Here is a 15,077-nt window from a genome sequence, read left to right on the forward strand (position 1 = left end):
GAATGAGGAAGAACATGTTGAAAATCACACCATCTCGTTACATGGACACAAAGGATATTCCAAAGCTGACATTTTCCAAATTTCCGAGAGTGTCAAAGTTCTCTTTCCCCGGCTACACAACCTGCTTTAAAAGAGACGTCAGTAAACGGGCTTCAGATGAGCAGACATTGAGAAGAAACTACAGAAAAGCAGTCATCCAGGTAGTGTCTCTAGTGTACTTTCAATGTCTCAGTGGTCCCGTCTCTCGCTCACAACCCCCCCACCTCACCCTCCATAATCAGCCTATGGCTCTGTCACTCTGTGTCCTGCGGAGGGGTGAGGTTGTGAAGACCACTCTCTGTCCGGCACTGGCTGGTGGGACGGCGCGCTGCTAGGCTGTGTTGCTGGCTGAGGGCTGGCCCCATACTGGATGACAATCACAGGCTGAGGAGAAATCAGAGAGAGAGAGAGAGGTTTCAGTTACACAGAAATCTCTGGCTGAAACAGATAATGTTCAATGGGAGAATCCAAAATTGACATAACTGTTTGAACTGACCTTATTTGACAAATAGCACCACAAGAAACTTGAGCAGATTGACAAAGTGATTTCAAAGCTTTCTATTCCTATCTGTTTCTTTCCTTTGATAGTCAAATGTGCAATATCTGCCACAAAGATATTTAGTTCTAATCTAAAAAGTGGTTTCAAAGTATTTGTATTACTATGAAATCATTACAAGATGTATTTATTTATGTTTATTTCTTTATTTTTAATCAAGTGCAGAGTCTGTGCTTCCCACCCCAGTGTCAGTGATGCACACAGCTTTGCACCCAAAGACCGCGACAGAGATGGCCACACAGAACTCCAGGAATGCCAAAGTCAGCAAGACCATATTTAATGGAGTATATGGATTACCCTAGGAAGAACAGAAAAAGAGAATGTGAGAGTTGTGGATTACAGAAAGTTTCAAGCAGCTGATATAATCTGTATTTCCACTATTGCTATATTTGCAACCACTTGACATTTTCTTGTTGTCCATGTTCACAATGACTCTCAGTGCTGGGAACACTATTTTGTAGCCTTCACATTCAAGTAAATGCATTGTATGTTTAGGTTTTGGGGGGCCAGCTCCTCTAAAAAATAGTTTCCTTTGGCCCTTTTGCACAAAAATGTTACCAACCCCTGGCGATAGATCTTGATTTGGAATAACAGCATTGATAGGAAACCAAATTTATATATGGGTGGCACTGGAAAGGACTAGACCGATTTGGAAGAAATGGAATGAACTAAACTTGTGTAGAATTAGAATTTAATCTGAATTGCAATTACTGATGCAGAGAGGCAAGAGAATTGTGGGAATTCACCTCAGGTCTGGTTGGGACTTTGACTTGGTATATCCAAGCATGTCCCAACTGCACTGACAGGACACCAGAGTAGAGGGATAATACATGGAAAGCATGGAGCATACACCCCTAGAAAAAACTGTAAAGGATTTCAGTCTTGGGCTTGGAAATGCCTTCAATAAATGACCATCGACATCGAAACAAGACAGACGACAGCACTGACACAAAGCCATGGGCATCCAGCCATAAAACAGAACGCCTCTCCACTGTGCCTGCTGAACTCTTCTCTTAAACAGTTTAAGGAATGAAAGGCTGCCTGACTAGACAGCAAGAGAAATATGAAACAATTACCCTATAATGATGATGAGAACCCATAATAATTTCCACGGAGAAAATAAACATTGCGATAGGCGATGCCACCGCACTCAAGATATTCATGGTCAAGGCTGCTCTGATCTCCAAAAAATTTTAAATCAATCAATAAATGAATGAGACACCAGAGCTACTGTTCTTACTTCTCTTGGATCTGCTCTGCTGCTCGGCCCATTCACTCTGCTGGCCACAGTGGTGGAGGTTTAGTAAAATCTCAGGCCAATCTGTACTCACCAGACAAGCAGTCTTCTTCTGCTTCTCCCCCGCAATACTCAGAGCCCCCGAGATGATGTACTAGAGAGAAAAATCATATATCAACCACATCACAAGCCTTTACTTCATGTTCAACATTCATCATAGTGTGGAATGTGAAATCGATGGCTTGGGTGGGTTGGATGCTTTGACATGTAATTGATCTGTGGAGCTGCTTTAAGTATATTGAGTGGTGTGATACGTGTGCAACGTGTGTACAGTCAGGTGTGTGTCTGTAATCACAGCGAGAGTGACAGTCACAAGCTGCACAAGTGTATTGCTGATAAAAGTAATTTTAAAAAGGCGATCTGATCTGCAGTTGTTTGATCAGCCATAAAAGGAACCAAAAGAGTATTTCAAGATCTAATAGAGACGGTGAACTGCTGTAACCCATTTCATTTTGAATTGATAAAATTGGCACTTACTATCAGTGATGGCCAAAATGGGAGCCCGATGTGAAACCCTATGCTGTCCATTTCTCTTTCCACAAGAACTCCAGAGCCTACATTAAACAGTCCAATCATGATCTGGACAACCTGATCATGCAGAGAGAGGACAGAGCGCACAGACAAAGGGTTAAAATCTCCATGCTGTTTTCTATAGCAGAATCTGAAAATGCCTAATGAATCCAAGCTACAAGAAACTAGGCACACATGGTCGAATTCATTTGAGCACCTTCTGTGCTTGTCATATTCACAATACAGATCAGTATATGTACCGATGTCAATCAATTGACCACTTCGTGTTCCTATTACTTACTCTTTTATACCAAACATGTCTTCAAAGATTCAGATGAAGAGAATGCACAGTTTGGGATAAGTCTTACCTGGCCAATCAAGGGCTACAAGAGGAATAGTGAAGAGTTAAAAAAACAAAAGACAAAAACAAACACTAATTTGGAGAGGTCCATCAAATGGCAAAAAGAGAAGGATAATTCATACAAGCCGGAAACAGGAAGGGGCTGCCTGTATGATGGCTTGAGCCCCCTCTCCCTTTAGGTAGCATTATCTTCTTCAGGTAACCAGGGTTGTGTACAGTAAGCATGTAGAATATTCTCCAAACTCACCCCCAGGGCTGTGGGCTCTCCTTTTACAAAGCGCTTCCAAGCTGCAGACCCTGGGGAGGTGTAGCCATGGGGCAGCCCTGACTGGGCTAGGGGGGCACTGGAGGGCATGCTGCCCTGAGTCTGTGGGTACACCTGGGTGATGATCACCATGTCTCCTTCAGTGGTGACAGAGGCAGACATCTTGACTAGCTGATCAGGACTTCCTGAAAGGAGACACACACAGAACAACTGTATACATTGCGAGGTCAGGTTTGACACTTTACTAACAATACTTTCACCAGCCCTCATTCACTTCCAGCATCTTTCAGTGCATCACTGTCAGAACTAAGAACAGTTTCTTGGCAGCAACATTTATGTGGACATAACTTTCACGTTTTCTAACCAAAACCACACGCTTTCTAGCCAACACGTTTCGTCAAATAATTCATTTGAAGCTATGAGTTGTCCTGTTACAGCACTTATGCATGTTATGTATTTGAAGATGTTTCTGTATGGTGGTGGGTGAATGAAGGTGTGTGGAAGGGGTTAATCTCTCTACACATGTTCAGAGCTGTGTTGGTGTGTGTAGTCCGTCATCAGGGCGGGCTGAGGTAGAACACAATACATGTTTACAGTTTACAATGAAACTGCTCAGCAAAACACAGGCGATGGGTTGGTATCTAAATCAATTCGTATGGGAGTAACTGATCACACTCAGTCTCAATGAGTAATATCGCATGTAATCAGCAAACAAATAACTATTATTACTTGCAAATTGTCATGAGACCACCTCCCCGGCCAGACTGAACAAATCGACTTTGCAAAACCACAATATCAAGGTGGGGTTTTGTTACTGTGATGTATCTGTCTAATGCTACTAATAACGGAAACACACACATTTTAACGTTACAGAATGAAATATCCAGAACAGAAAAATAAGCGCACATTATCTAAATACATCACACTTTCAAATCGCAATGCATTAAACCGTTACTATTCCCTTTGCTCTGCACAAATCCGGCACAATACCAATACAATCCACTTACTCTGCCATAATAAGAGACAGCTTTACTCACCACAAGTTTAATTTCCCCGTAAGTGTGTAGGTTAGGGCTATATTTATTTTAGTACGTTTGCACCCTCACACCTGTTTTTAATCACCCCCCACACACACACACTCGTACACACACAAACTTTCGCTCATTCAGTGGAGCAGCCGGCGAGTAGTGGCAATGCCAGTCAGAGCTGGTGCAGCAGCTGCGCTCCAGTCTGGGATGATTTCAGATCCGCTGGCGGTGTCCCAAAACTGGCCCTTTGATGAAAACTGAATACTGGAAACAGTGCGCATGTATGTCATGTAATGAATGATCTCCTAATGTGGAGGAAAGCTTGGCAAACGGGGCGCAAATGTTGTGTAACGGAACCCCCCTCCCCTCTGCTTTCTCTCTCTTCATTCTCTCTTCTCTCTTTTACAGGGAGACTTCTATTTTGGAAAAGTAAATACATGACAACATTGCTGCTGCATTGTTAAGGTTGTCCATCGCGTGTCTCTCCTTTCGGCACAGTTTCAGTGTCGGATACAGATTCTGAGTATAATGGAGACATTCAAGTAATCGACTGGCACATCTGTATTAGATGCAGATGTTGATATTTTAAAAGAATCAGACAAGACACTAAACAGTAATAATACAAAACAAACATTGCCTTAGTGCAGCAGATGAAGATATGGTGTTTTCATGGATGCATTTAGATTCTGCAGATTAGATTATTTTGATACAGTTGACTAAATTGTTCACTAAAATATAATCAAGCTAGCAATTTTGGATATCACCCCGTCTAATAAGGGGCAGGTGGTGCAAAGCCAGAGCTTCCACCAGGAGGGCGAAAGGGGGCGCTAATGCCCCAATAATGGCAGTGCTGCCCCCAGAAAGACCTGGCGCATCTCTGACAAAACAGCAGGGAGCTCGTTTAGGAAACCTTTTTAAAAATGTGCCAGAAGTGATGCCACTAATTCCGCCCGCTGTTCAGGTTTAACTCCTATGGAAATAACACATTTTGTATAAATCACCGAAAGCTGATGTCATTATCACTAATTGTTGTATTATCTTGAGCACTTTTTCTATTCTTCTTTGGGCGACTTTATATATTAATTAGTTTGTGGTATATATATATATATTGCCGTTTGTATGAAGAGCTGCAGATGTGACCATAAGGATTGTTTTTCCTCTTGACTGGTTCGTGATTATCTTTAACGTTTCTACATTTTCATTCGGATTTGTTTGGGCTGTTTAACTCTTACTGTACTGTACTTTACTGCCCAGTTTTATTAATGGCTAGTTTCACTTTTTCCTTCCCTGGGATTTTAACATTTTAAGAATGTTAATGACTTGCCTTTATAGTGCAGACTCTGGCCTGCAGTTATCTGTGATCCAGTGCGGTTTTAATCTAGTTCTGCTGCTAGTGATGAATAAAACATGATTGCTTATAGCTGTTTGGTCGTGTGTGTCCTGGGAATCAAAGAGCCTGTGACTTTATGCCATCCCTTGTCAACATTGTTTTACCACCGTGATTCATTGTACGTGGTAATAGGTCTATAAAGTGACTTTAAGATACCTTCCATACAGAGTACAAAGGAAAAGAAAAAAACGTATTAAGGTTACAAAATGTATTTACAAATGCACGCATACATCAACATATTTAAAGTTAAAACAGGCAATGCCAAAAATAAATTACTTGAGATAAACATATATGATAGTGTTTTGTTTCAATATCTAAGTACCAAATGGAACCAGTTCTCATAAAGAGGGAATAGATACTGAAACATTAATTTAATCAAACTTTGGTGAAAAAAAAAAAGCTTCACTTGTTCATTGGGATATAGGCCTACACATTCAAATCATAACCAAAATGTTTTATATGAAATAAACCAGCTTTATTGTAGGAGAAAATGTGGGACACAAACTCATTTGTTTTAATTGTCCCTTTGATCCTGCAAGAAATGTTACTTCTACTATGGTTGCATGTGACACTTCCTGGCTGTCCTACAACACCTTATTTTCCTTCCTGTTCCTGTATTTGTATTATAATTAATCCTTGCATGTTTGAAAAGGTACATTAACTTGTATAAATACTTGAAAACATTTATCAATAGGGTGGGCACAACATTTTCCTTCCGGCAGATGTTTTGTAAACAGTGTCGCTGTTTTCTCTGAGATGTGGCAGCTTTTTTGGATGTTACAGTGAGGGAAAAAAGTATTTGATCCCCTGCTGATTTTGTACGTTTGCCCACTGACAAAGAAATGATCAGTCTATAATTTTAATGGTAGGTGTATTTTAACAGTGAGAGACAGAATAACAACAAAAAAATCCAGAAAAACGCATTTCAAAAAAGTTATAAATTGATTTGCATGTTAATGAGGGAAATAAGTATTTGATCCCCTATCAATCAGCAAGATTTCTGGCTCCCAGGTGTCTTTTATACAGGTAACGAGCTGAGATTAGGAGCACTCTCTTAAAGGGAGTGCTCCTAATCTCAGCTCATTACCTGTATAAAAGACACCTGTCCACAGAAGCAATCAATCAATCAGATTCCAAACTCTCCACCATGGCCAAGACCAAAGAGCTGTCCAAGGATGTCAGGGACAAGATTGTAGATCTACACAGGCTGGAATGGGATACAAGACCATCGCCAAGGAGCTTGGTGAGAAGGTGAAAACAGTTGGTGCGATTATTCGCAAATGGAAGAAACACAAAATAACTGTCAGTCTCCCTCGGTCTGGGGCTCCATGCAAGATCTCACCTCGTGGAGTTTCAATGATCATGAGAACGGTGAGGAATCAGCCCAGAACTACACGGGAGGATCTTGTTAATGATCTCAAGGCAGCTGGGACCATAGTCACCAAGAAAACAATTGGTAACACACTACGCCGTGAAGGACTGAAATCCTGCAGCGCCCGCAAGGTCTCCCTGCTCAAGAAAGCACATGTACAGGCCCATCTGAAGTTTGCCAATGAACATCTGAATGATTCAGAGGAGAACTGGGTGAAAGTGTTGTGGTCAGATGGTATCAACTCAACTCGCCGTGTTTGTTGGAGGAGGAATGACCCCAAGAACACCATCCCCACCGTAAAACATGGAGGTGGAAACATTATGCTTTGGGGGTGTCTTTCTGCTAAGGGGACAGGACAACTGCACCGCATCAAAGGGACGATGGACGGGGCCATATACCATCAAATCTTGGGTGAGAACCTCCTTCCCTCAGCCAGGGCATTGAAAATGGGTCGTGGATGGGTATTCCATCATGACAATGACCCAAAACACACAGCCAAGGCAACAAAGGAGTGGCTCAAGAAGAAGCACTTTAAGGTCCTGGAGTGGCCTAGAAAGTCTCCAGACCTTAATCCCATAGAAAATCTGTGGAGGGAGCTGAAGGTTCGAGTTGCAAACGTCAGCCTCGAAACCTTAATGACTTGGAGAGGATCTGCAAAGAGGAGTGGGACAAAATCCCTCCTGAGATGTGTGCAAACCTGGTGGCCAACTACAAGACACGTCTGACCTCTGTGATTACCAACAAGGGTTTGCCACCAAGTACTAAGTCGAAGGGGTCAAATACTTATTTCCCTCATTAACAAGCAAATCAATTTATAACTTTTTTGAAATGCCTTTTTCTGGATTTTTTTGTTGTTATTCTATCTCTCACTTTTAAAATACACCTACCATTAAAATTATAGACTGATCATTTATTTTTCAGTGGGCAAACGTACAAAATCAGCAGGGGATCAAATACTTTTTTTCCTCACTGTATCTCCCCCTTTCAGACCCATGGTGGCAGCTCTCACTTTGTACCGGTCACCCTCAAATCGCTGACTCAAAAGCCGGCTAATAGATATTTGTACGTATTTAAAAGCTGGGTGGATAGCACATTTGTACATTAGGTATGCCAAAAGTAGTCCATAAATAAAGGAGTATGTGGAAATTAATTTCTTACGATTACCAGTAAATTAGCAAATGTATTAGACTATTTTTACTATTATTTACTAATATAGTGTAAATCTACAAATGAAAGAAGGCCAAGCTTTTGAGTACTTAAAATATCTATTAGCCGGCTCTTAAAAGTCAGAGATTTGTGAACATTTGCTTCCAGCAATAGTGCTAAGCTAAAGAAATGCATAATTAAAATTCCTTCAAACTGGACGCACAGACCTAAAAATGGTATCCATGCATTCGTACTCAAAGTGTGTAGGAAATCAGGCTTAAATGCCAAAATACCGAAGTATCCCTTTACGACTGAAAATCAACTCTCATGTTGCAAATTAACTGATTTACATGGCCATTTCAAAGGTTTCTGCATTTGTTCAGTTGTGCAAATTATAGCATGCTCAAAAATAGTGCACAGATTTCTTCCTAACCGTTTAAGCTTAAGATTAAAGACAGGTTGTTTTTTTATTATTATTTATACAAATTAAATTAAAAGATTTATTATTAATTTGTAATGGTTTTACAAAATCTTCACCTGGTTGGGTTCAAAGGAGGAAGACAAACACCAACAGGCAGAGAACTTACTCTATAGTTTACACTTTTACTAATGAGGTGAAAATGACTCTCAGTCCAAATGGGAAAATACGAAATATGAAATTGTATGATGTCAAATGCCACATATAAAACAGGCCTTATGACTGCTTACAGAGCAGAGATACAGTCAATATTACTATTGGACAGGAAGCCATAAGTGGGCTGTCTAAAAATGTCCTTCATTTTGACCTTTGACCACTCCTTACAGGTCAAATGCAAAATATCAGTGATAGAGTGCAGATAGAAGCTTGGCTCCTTGATTCATACACCTGGTGTACTTTGCTGATATGACTATGGGTCTAACTGGCTGGTTGAAGTTGCAGTATAAAAAAATGTTAAAAAAGTGCTTCTCTGCATGTCATCCCCTGTGTAGGATCTCAACCACGCTGACAAAGCCAGTGTAAATAGGGCTTATGAGTTTCTCTTATCTGGACTCCCCCTCTCTGTGGAGACCCTGCCCCTCTCTCTGTCTCTCGGTGTCCTGTAGAGGGGGGGTGCTTGGGACAAGGGGCTGGTAAAATGGTGCACTGCTGGGCTGAGGTGCTGGCAGAGGGTTGGGCTCATACTGGATGACAATCACAGGCTGGAGAATAATTGAAGAGGAAGACGGGAGAACGGTCAGCTGACCCGTGCAAAGCTGAAGAACTCAGATGACCTCAGAATTGACTTTCTCTTTCCGGCTTGCTGTAATTGTAATGCCTGTAGTAATTCTGCAGCTTCACACCTGAACAGATTTACAAGATAATTTCCTAATTTCTTCTATCTAAAGTGTTCTCTGAAAGTCAGGTGTGCAGATTCACATGATTATACTATTTTCTCTGTGGTGGGAGTTTGTGGTGGTGGGGGGTTAGGTGGGGGGTAGTTGTTGTGTTATTGCTGTTCAGTGTTGACCAGCCCCACTATTTCCCTATCCACCCATCTAATTGTTTCTATCACTGACTAAAGACTAAAAGGTTTTATTGGTAAATTTCCACTAATCTTAAAATACGTTCACTTGGATCTTGATTTGGATGGTGATTATTATTAATATAAATCATGATTTTAAACTGTAATATTACTGCACAAATGCAATTTGGTCTTATTAAAAATATATATATGTATATCCATTGTGCAGGTTTACCTTGGTGAATTTATCATAGAATTGTAGTACCTGTAACAAGTTTTTACAGTGGTTTTATTATTGATTTGTTAGTGGTTTCCTATGGACTCAACTTATGTTGTAAGTCGCCCTGGATAAGGGCGTCTGCCAAGAAATAATAATAATAAAAAAGAAATAATAACATGCCTTCATAGTGCTTCATTATACTGGAACATTGGAATACTATGATACATACATGTTTACTATTGAAGATTATTGTTTATTTGTGGTAGAGAAAAGTGAAGTTAAAATCACTAGAAATCACTAGGGTAAACCATGATATAAGTGCAACAAGATGCTGGAAAATGTAACAGGGTAAACTGCCTTATACTGGGTTCCTAAGGGTTAACTGCTGATTGCAAGTAGCACCAGAGCCCAGCCCTGGCGCTACTCATTTCTCACTGCAGGGTCCATGTTGCAAACAGCTTGGCACGCGAAAACTGATGTGGAGACCACAATGCAGAACTTCAGGTCTGTCAAAGCCAGCATCAATCCATTTGAGGGTTGAGACAAACTAGGCTAGAAAGAACGTAAACCTAGTAGCCTCTCGTGGCCATAAATATTGGTGGGGCAGAAAAAGCTAAAGGATAGACGAAAGTCTAAAAGTAGTCTACTCCAATTTATACGTACTTTCAGAACAATGATTAGGTTGTGTTCGTATTTAAAGAACTATGTTCAGCCTTCAGGCGAAAGGGGGTTGTGTCCTCTTTTCAATTTATTCTAGTGTTTCGTGTTGCATAGTCCATTCTGAGAAGTGTTTCAAATCTCTCACCCCTGTGTTAGTCCATATATCTCCTGATAATGATGCAGGGACAATATGCAGGCAAACAAAATACTGTATTCCCTGCAGAGTAACCACAGAGACAAGTTTTCTTTTCATACCATGTGCTTGAAAATGTCCTGTTGTATGTTTTCCCCTTGTCCTTCCTTTGTTGAGTAATGTTAATGTCTGCTCTGTCGGGGCCAAGCTTTTTAATTATCGACTTGTAATTGTAGCTAATTGTAACAGCAGGTGCAGCTGTATTTCTAATCCAGACAGGTGTCCAGTGTAAATCATCCAGGGCTGAGGAGCATGCATGCCACAGCTCTATTGTTCGTTCTTAGCACTATTCTTAAAATGGTTACTTAAACTAAATCTAATAAAATGTATTATTTCCTATCAGTGTTCAATTGTAATTATGGTGCTAAAAGTAACATATCAATAGTTATTAGCTGTCAAAATGTTTGGGGTCCTTGGTGGCCCCAAGAGAATATGGACCACCAACCAGCACCAAAAGTAATAGCAACCATTTTCAGATATAGTTAAAAAAGTGTACACCATGTCATTTAGATAGCAGAAGAACTGTTGAATGAGATGTGTTTACACCAATTGAAGAAGAAGAAGAAAATCCAGAAAAATAATAAAGAAACCAAAAAAGAACAAGATCTACGTTTTACAATGCAGATAATAAAAACATGTTAACGTAGCAGACAGAAACAGGGCAATAAAATAATTGTAAATAACTCACTGAAAAAAACTTAAAGCAAATGTAATAACACTAAGATGGCCTGAGATAATACAATATAATAGGAGACTAACATAATTGTCAATAACTATAAAATCTATACACACATTTAGTGCTCTTGGTCTTTTCAAAAAGTATACATGCATAACAGATTACAAAAATAGACAGTAAACAACCAAAACCAACTTGTACATGTACATACACAATATGTAAACATTTTCATTTGCACAATATTTCTATATTTTGCAGCAATGGGGCTCATCAATAAGTACTGATTTTAGAAATGTTGTTTACGAGCTTTGGTGTGTGCGAATGTAGTCACTATGTCCTCCAGATCTAAAGACCTTCGGACATCACATTCAACTGAGATAAGAGCCAGTCCAGAAATTGTCTCCAGAGTCTCTCCTTTGTGAATCTTCTGGGATTTTGGTCAGAACTTTCACTTGCACAGGCCCTTCATTGACTAATTCACAGAGTTCAGTTTCACCTAAGACATTTGGCCATTGTGCAGGATCTTCCAATTTGAAGAATGGCCTAATAGTACCTTTTCTTGTGGTGGCACTGTAGGTGAGGGTAGTGCTGTGAGGGTAGTGAGGGTAGTGGTCTCATCGACATTGAGACCTGTCCTGAAGGGGACTTGTCCTTGTGATGTGCTTCTGCTAGTAAGAACATAAGAACATAAGAAAGTTTACAAACGAGAGGAGGCCATTTGACCCATTGTGCTCGTTTGGTGTTCATTAATATCTAAGTGATCCAAGGATCCTATCAAGGTCTATTTTTAAATATTCCCAAACTTTCAGCTTCTACCACATCGCTGGGTAGTTTATTCCAGATTGTGACTACTCTCTGTGTAAAGAAGTATCTCCTGTTTTCCGTTTTGAATGCCTTGAAGCCCAATTTCCATTTGTGTCCCTGCTAATCTGGAAAAGCTCCTCTGGTTTGATGTGGTCGATGCCTTTCATGATTTTGAAGACTTGGATCAAGTCCCCACGTAGTCTCCTCTGTTCCAGGGTGAAAAGGTTCAGTTCCCTCAGTCTCTCCGAGTAGGACTTTCCCTTCAGAACTGGAATAAGTCTGGTTGCTCTCCTCTGAACTGCCTCTAAAGCAGCAATATCCTTCTTGAAGTGTGGTGCCCAGAACTGTACACAGTATTCCAGATGAGGTCTAACTAGCGCATTGTACAGTCTTAACATTACTTTCCTTGTTTTAAATTCTACACTTTTGACAATATACCCTAGCATTCTGTTTGCCTTTTTTATTGCTTCCCCACATTGCTTGGATGGAGAAAGTGAGGAGTCCACATAGACTCCTAGGTCTTTCTCATGCGTTACTTCATCTAGATCTGTGCCTCCCATAGTCCAATTATAGTGGACATTTTTGTTACCTGCATGTATTACCTTGCACTTGTCCACATTGAATTTCATTTGCCAGGTGTCAGCCCTCAACTGAATATTTTCTAAGTCCCTCTGAATAGCCTGTGCTGCCAAGATTGTATCTGCTGAGCCACCTATTTTAGTATCATCTGCAAATTTGACAAGTTTGCTAACTATCCCAGAGTCCAGATCATTAATATAGATTAGAAAAAGCAAAGGCCCTAGTACTGATCCCTGTGGAACTCCACTAACAACCTCACTCCAGTTAGAAGTGACTCCTCTAATCGACACCCTCTGTTTCCTATACATCAACCAGTTCATAATCCATCTACTTACATTACCCTGAATGCTTACAGCTTCCAATTTGAGGATCAGTCTTTGGTGTGGAACCTTATCAAAAGCTTTTTGGAAATCTTAGTATATCATATCATATGCTTTCACATGATCTATAGCTGCAGTTGCATGTTCAAAAAATTCTAGTAAATTAGTAAGACATGATCTGCCTCGAATATGAGAATATGGTTTTCATTAAGATTCCTCTATTTTCTGTCTAATCATTTTTTCCAACATTTTACAAGTGATGCAGGTGAGACTGATTGGTCTGTAATTTCCTGGCTCAGTTTTGTCCCCTTTCTTGAGGATTGGTATGACATTTGCTGTCTTCCAGTCAGTGGGCACATCCCCTATTCTAAGTGTCATTTGGAATAATTGAGTTAGCGGCCTATAAATAATTTCCCTCATTTCTTTAAGTACTTTTGGAAATATCCCATCTGGCCCAGGTGATTTGTTTGTTTTTAATTCTGCTAGTCCCTTTAGTACCTCCTCCTCATTTATCCTGATCTCTCTTAGGGTTTGACTGGACTGATTGTCAACCTGTGGCATGTCATCTGTTTTTTCTTTTGTAAAAACCTCTGTGAAATACTCATTTAGAATATTTGCCACATCTTGTTCGTTTTCCAAGATACCTCCATTTTTGCCCTTTATCTGTTTCACCTCCTCCTTTATTGACCGCTTGCTGTTGTAATATTGAAAAAAGCTCTTTGCATTGGTTTTAGCTATGTTTCTTTCTATTTCCCTCTTTGCTTTCCTGATCCCTTTCTTAAGATCTCTTTGCAGCTCAACATATTCTATGTATTTTGTGATCACAATTTGTTCTCTAACTACTGTCCCCCTGACTCTATCTTGGTCATTTGAAAAGATCAAGTCAATACATGCACTCTCTCTGGTTGGTTCCCTGATAAATTGAGTTAGAAAGCAGTCATTTACCATCTCAACCATTTCTATTTCTGCTTCTGTAGTCCTGTAGTTCTGTAGTTTGGGAAATTGAAATCCCCCATTATAACAGCCACATCCTTGCTACATGCAGTCCTGATTACACTGTACAGTGCAGTATCTTTCTGAATATCAGAGTTTGGTGGCCTGTAACACACTCCTACCGCTAATCCTCCAGATCTCTTGTTCAAAAGTTTCACCCACAAAGATTCTGTTCCGTTACTGGGATCTAATACAAGTTCTTCTGCCTCAGTCATTTTTCACATATAATGCTACCCCACCCCCTCTTGGATTTTGCCTGTCTCTCCTAAACTGTGTGTATCCTTCCAACTTGTATTCATCCACATCATTTTCTGTAAGCCATGTTTCTGTCACTCCTACAACATCATAGTCACACGCCAGCACTGTGGCTTCCAAGTCTAACATCTTGTTCCTTATACTCCTGGCATTGAGGAACAAACATTTCAGGACTTTCCTACTGGCAGTTTCCCTTGGTTTTCTTTCCTTAGTGGAACATCTCCCATTGTCAGAGCACCCTGCCCCCCTAGTAGTGCATGTAGAGGTAGTTTATCTTGTGTCCTCTTCCTCATCATCAACAGGAGGGTGGACTTATTTTTTTGCTCCTCCCAAAAGGAACTTTAATAATGCTCCTGTGGAAAGATAAGAAACCATTGACTGTAAAATAGCATGTTTGTGTAATCAATTTACCACTTGTCAAGAAATAAGTACAGCTAATGAGTCTTGCAGAATATTAACAGATTTGTTTTATTTCAGCAGAATATTAACAGCTGAAAACACGTGTTTACAAATAAATCTGGATGAGGGATAGAGAGATGTATATCATACTGAAGATATCTATAACACCTTTTCAAGCAAAATAACTTTTGCTCCAACAACCAAAAACATTTGGGTAACTGCTTTTAGAAAAATGGTCTAGCAATCTAGCTAAGTTAGCAAACTATTTGATTAACTTTCGCGTTGCTAGTACAGTCCCAATGATGAGGTCACGTTAATGAGCTAGCAGCTAACATTGGGCTACATTAACGCTACAGCCATTAAACAAAGACGCCCCCACTGCCAAAAAAAAAGTGAATTAGCGGTGGAGTGTTCGCTTCAAAACAAACTCCACGCCAATCATGGGGCCCCTTTGGGGAGGTTTGCGAGATGCGGTCGTTGCTCTTGCCACAGTGGCAAGGAGAGGGGATTTGGCTTGGTTGCCCCTCAATTGC

At 40.3% G+C, this 15,077-nt stretch overlaps 1 protein-coding gene across 3 annotated transcripts; it reads right to left on the minus strand.

Annotated features, from left to right (window-relative positions):
• Nucleotides 1–4,401, minus strand: LOC136767680 (membrane-spanning 4-domains subfamily A member 8). Of its 3 annotated transcripts, XM_066721626.1 has the most exons (6): nt 4,066–4,399; nt 3,011–3,213; nt 2,370–2,480; nt 1,927–1,986; nt 777–893; nt 1–423 (listed from the first exon to the last, which is right to left on the minus strand). In XM_066721626.1, exons 2-6 carry the CDS (start codon nt 3,188–3,190, stop codon nt 283–285), a joined length of 609 nt encoding a protein of 202 aa, XP_066577723.1. In that variant the 5' UTR covers nt 3,191–3,213; nt 4,066–4,399; the 3' UTR covers nt 1–282. The 3 variants fall into 3 exon arrangements, with proteins under 3 accessions (XP_066577723.1, XP_066577724.1, XP_066577725.1); XM_066721627.1 differs by lacking the exon at nt 2,370–2,480 and having other exon boundaries at nt 4,066–4,401; XM_066721628.1 differs by lacking the exon at nt 777–893 and having other exon boundaries at nt 4,066–4,401.
• Nucleotides 4,402–15,077: the final 10,676 nt, after the last annotated feature.

The sequence above is a fragment of the Amia ocellicauda genome, chromosome 14 (assembly GCF_036373705.1).
Source record: "Amia ocellicauda isolate fAmiCal2 chromosome 14, fAmiCal2.hap1, whole genome shotgun sequence".
Taxonomy (NCBI): Eukaryota; Metazoa; Chordata; class Actinopteri; order Amiiformes; family Amiidae; genus Amia; species Amia ocellicauda.

Coding starts and splice junctions, on each gene's coding strand:
- LOC136767680 (XM_066721626.1), bottom strand. CDS start 3,190: ATGTCTGCCTCTGTCACCACTGAAGGAGACATGGTGATCATCACCCAG. Junction 2,481..3,010: donor GAGAGCCCACAGCCCTGGGG/GTGAGTTTGGAG, acceptor CTGCATGATCAG/GTTGTCCAGATCATGATTGG. Junction 894..1,926: donor AGAAGAAGACTGCTTGTCTG/GTGAGTACAGAT, acceptor TGTTCTTCCTAG/GGTAATCCATATACTCCATT.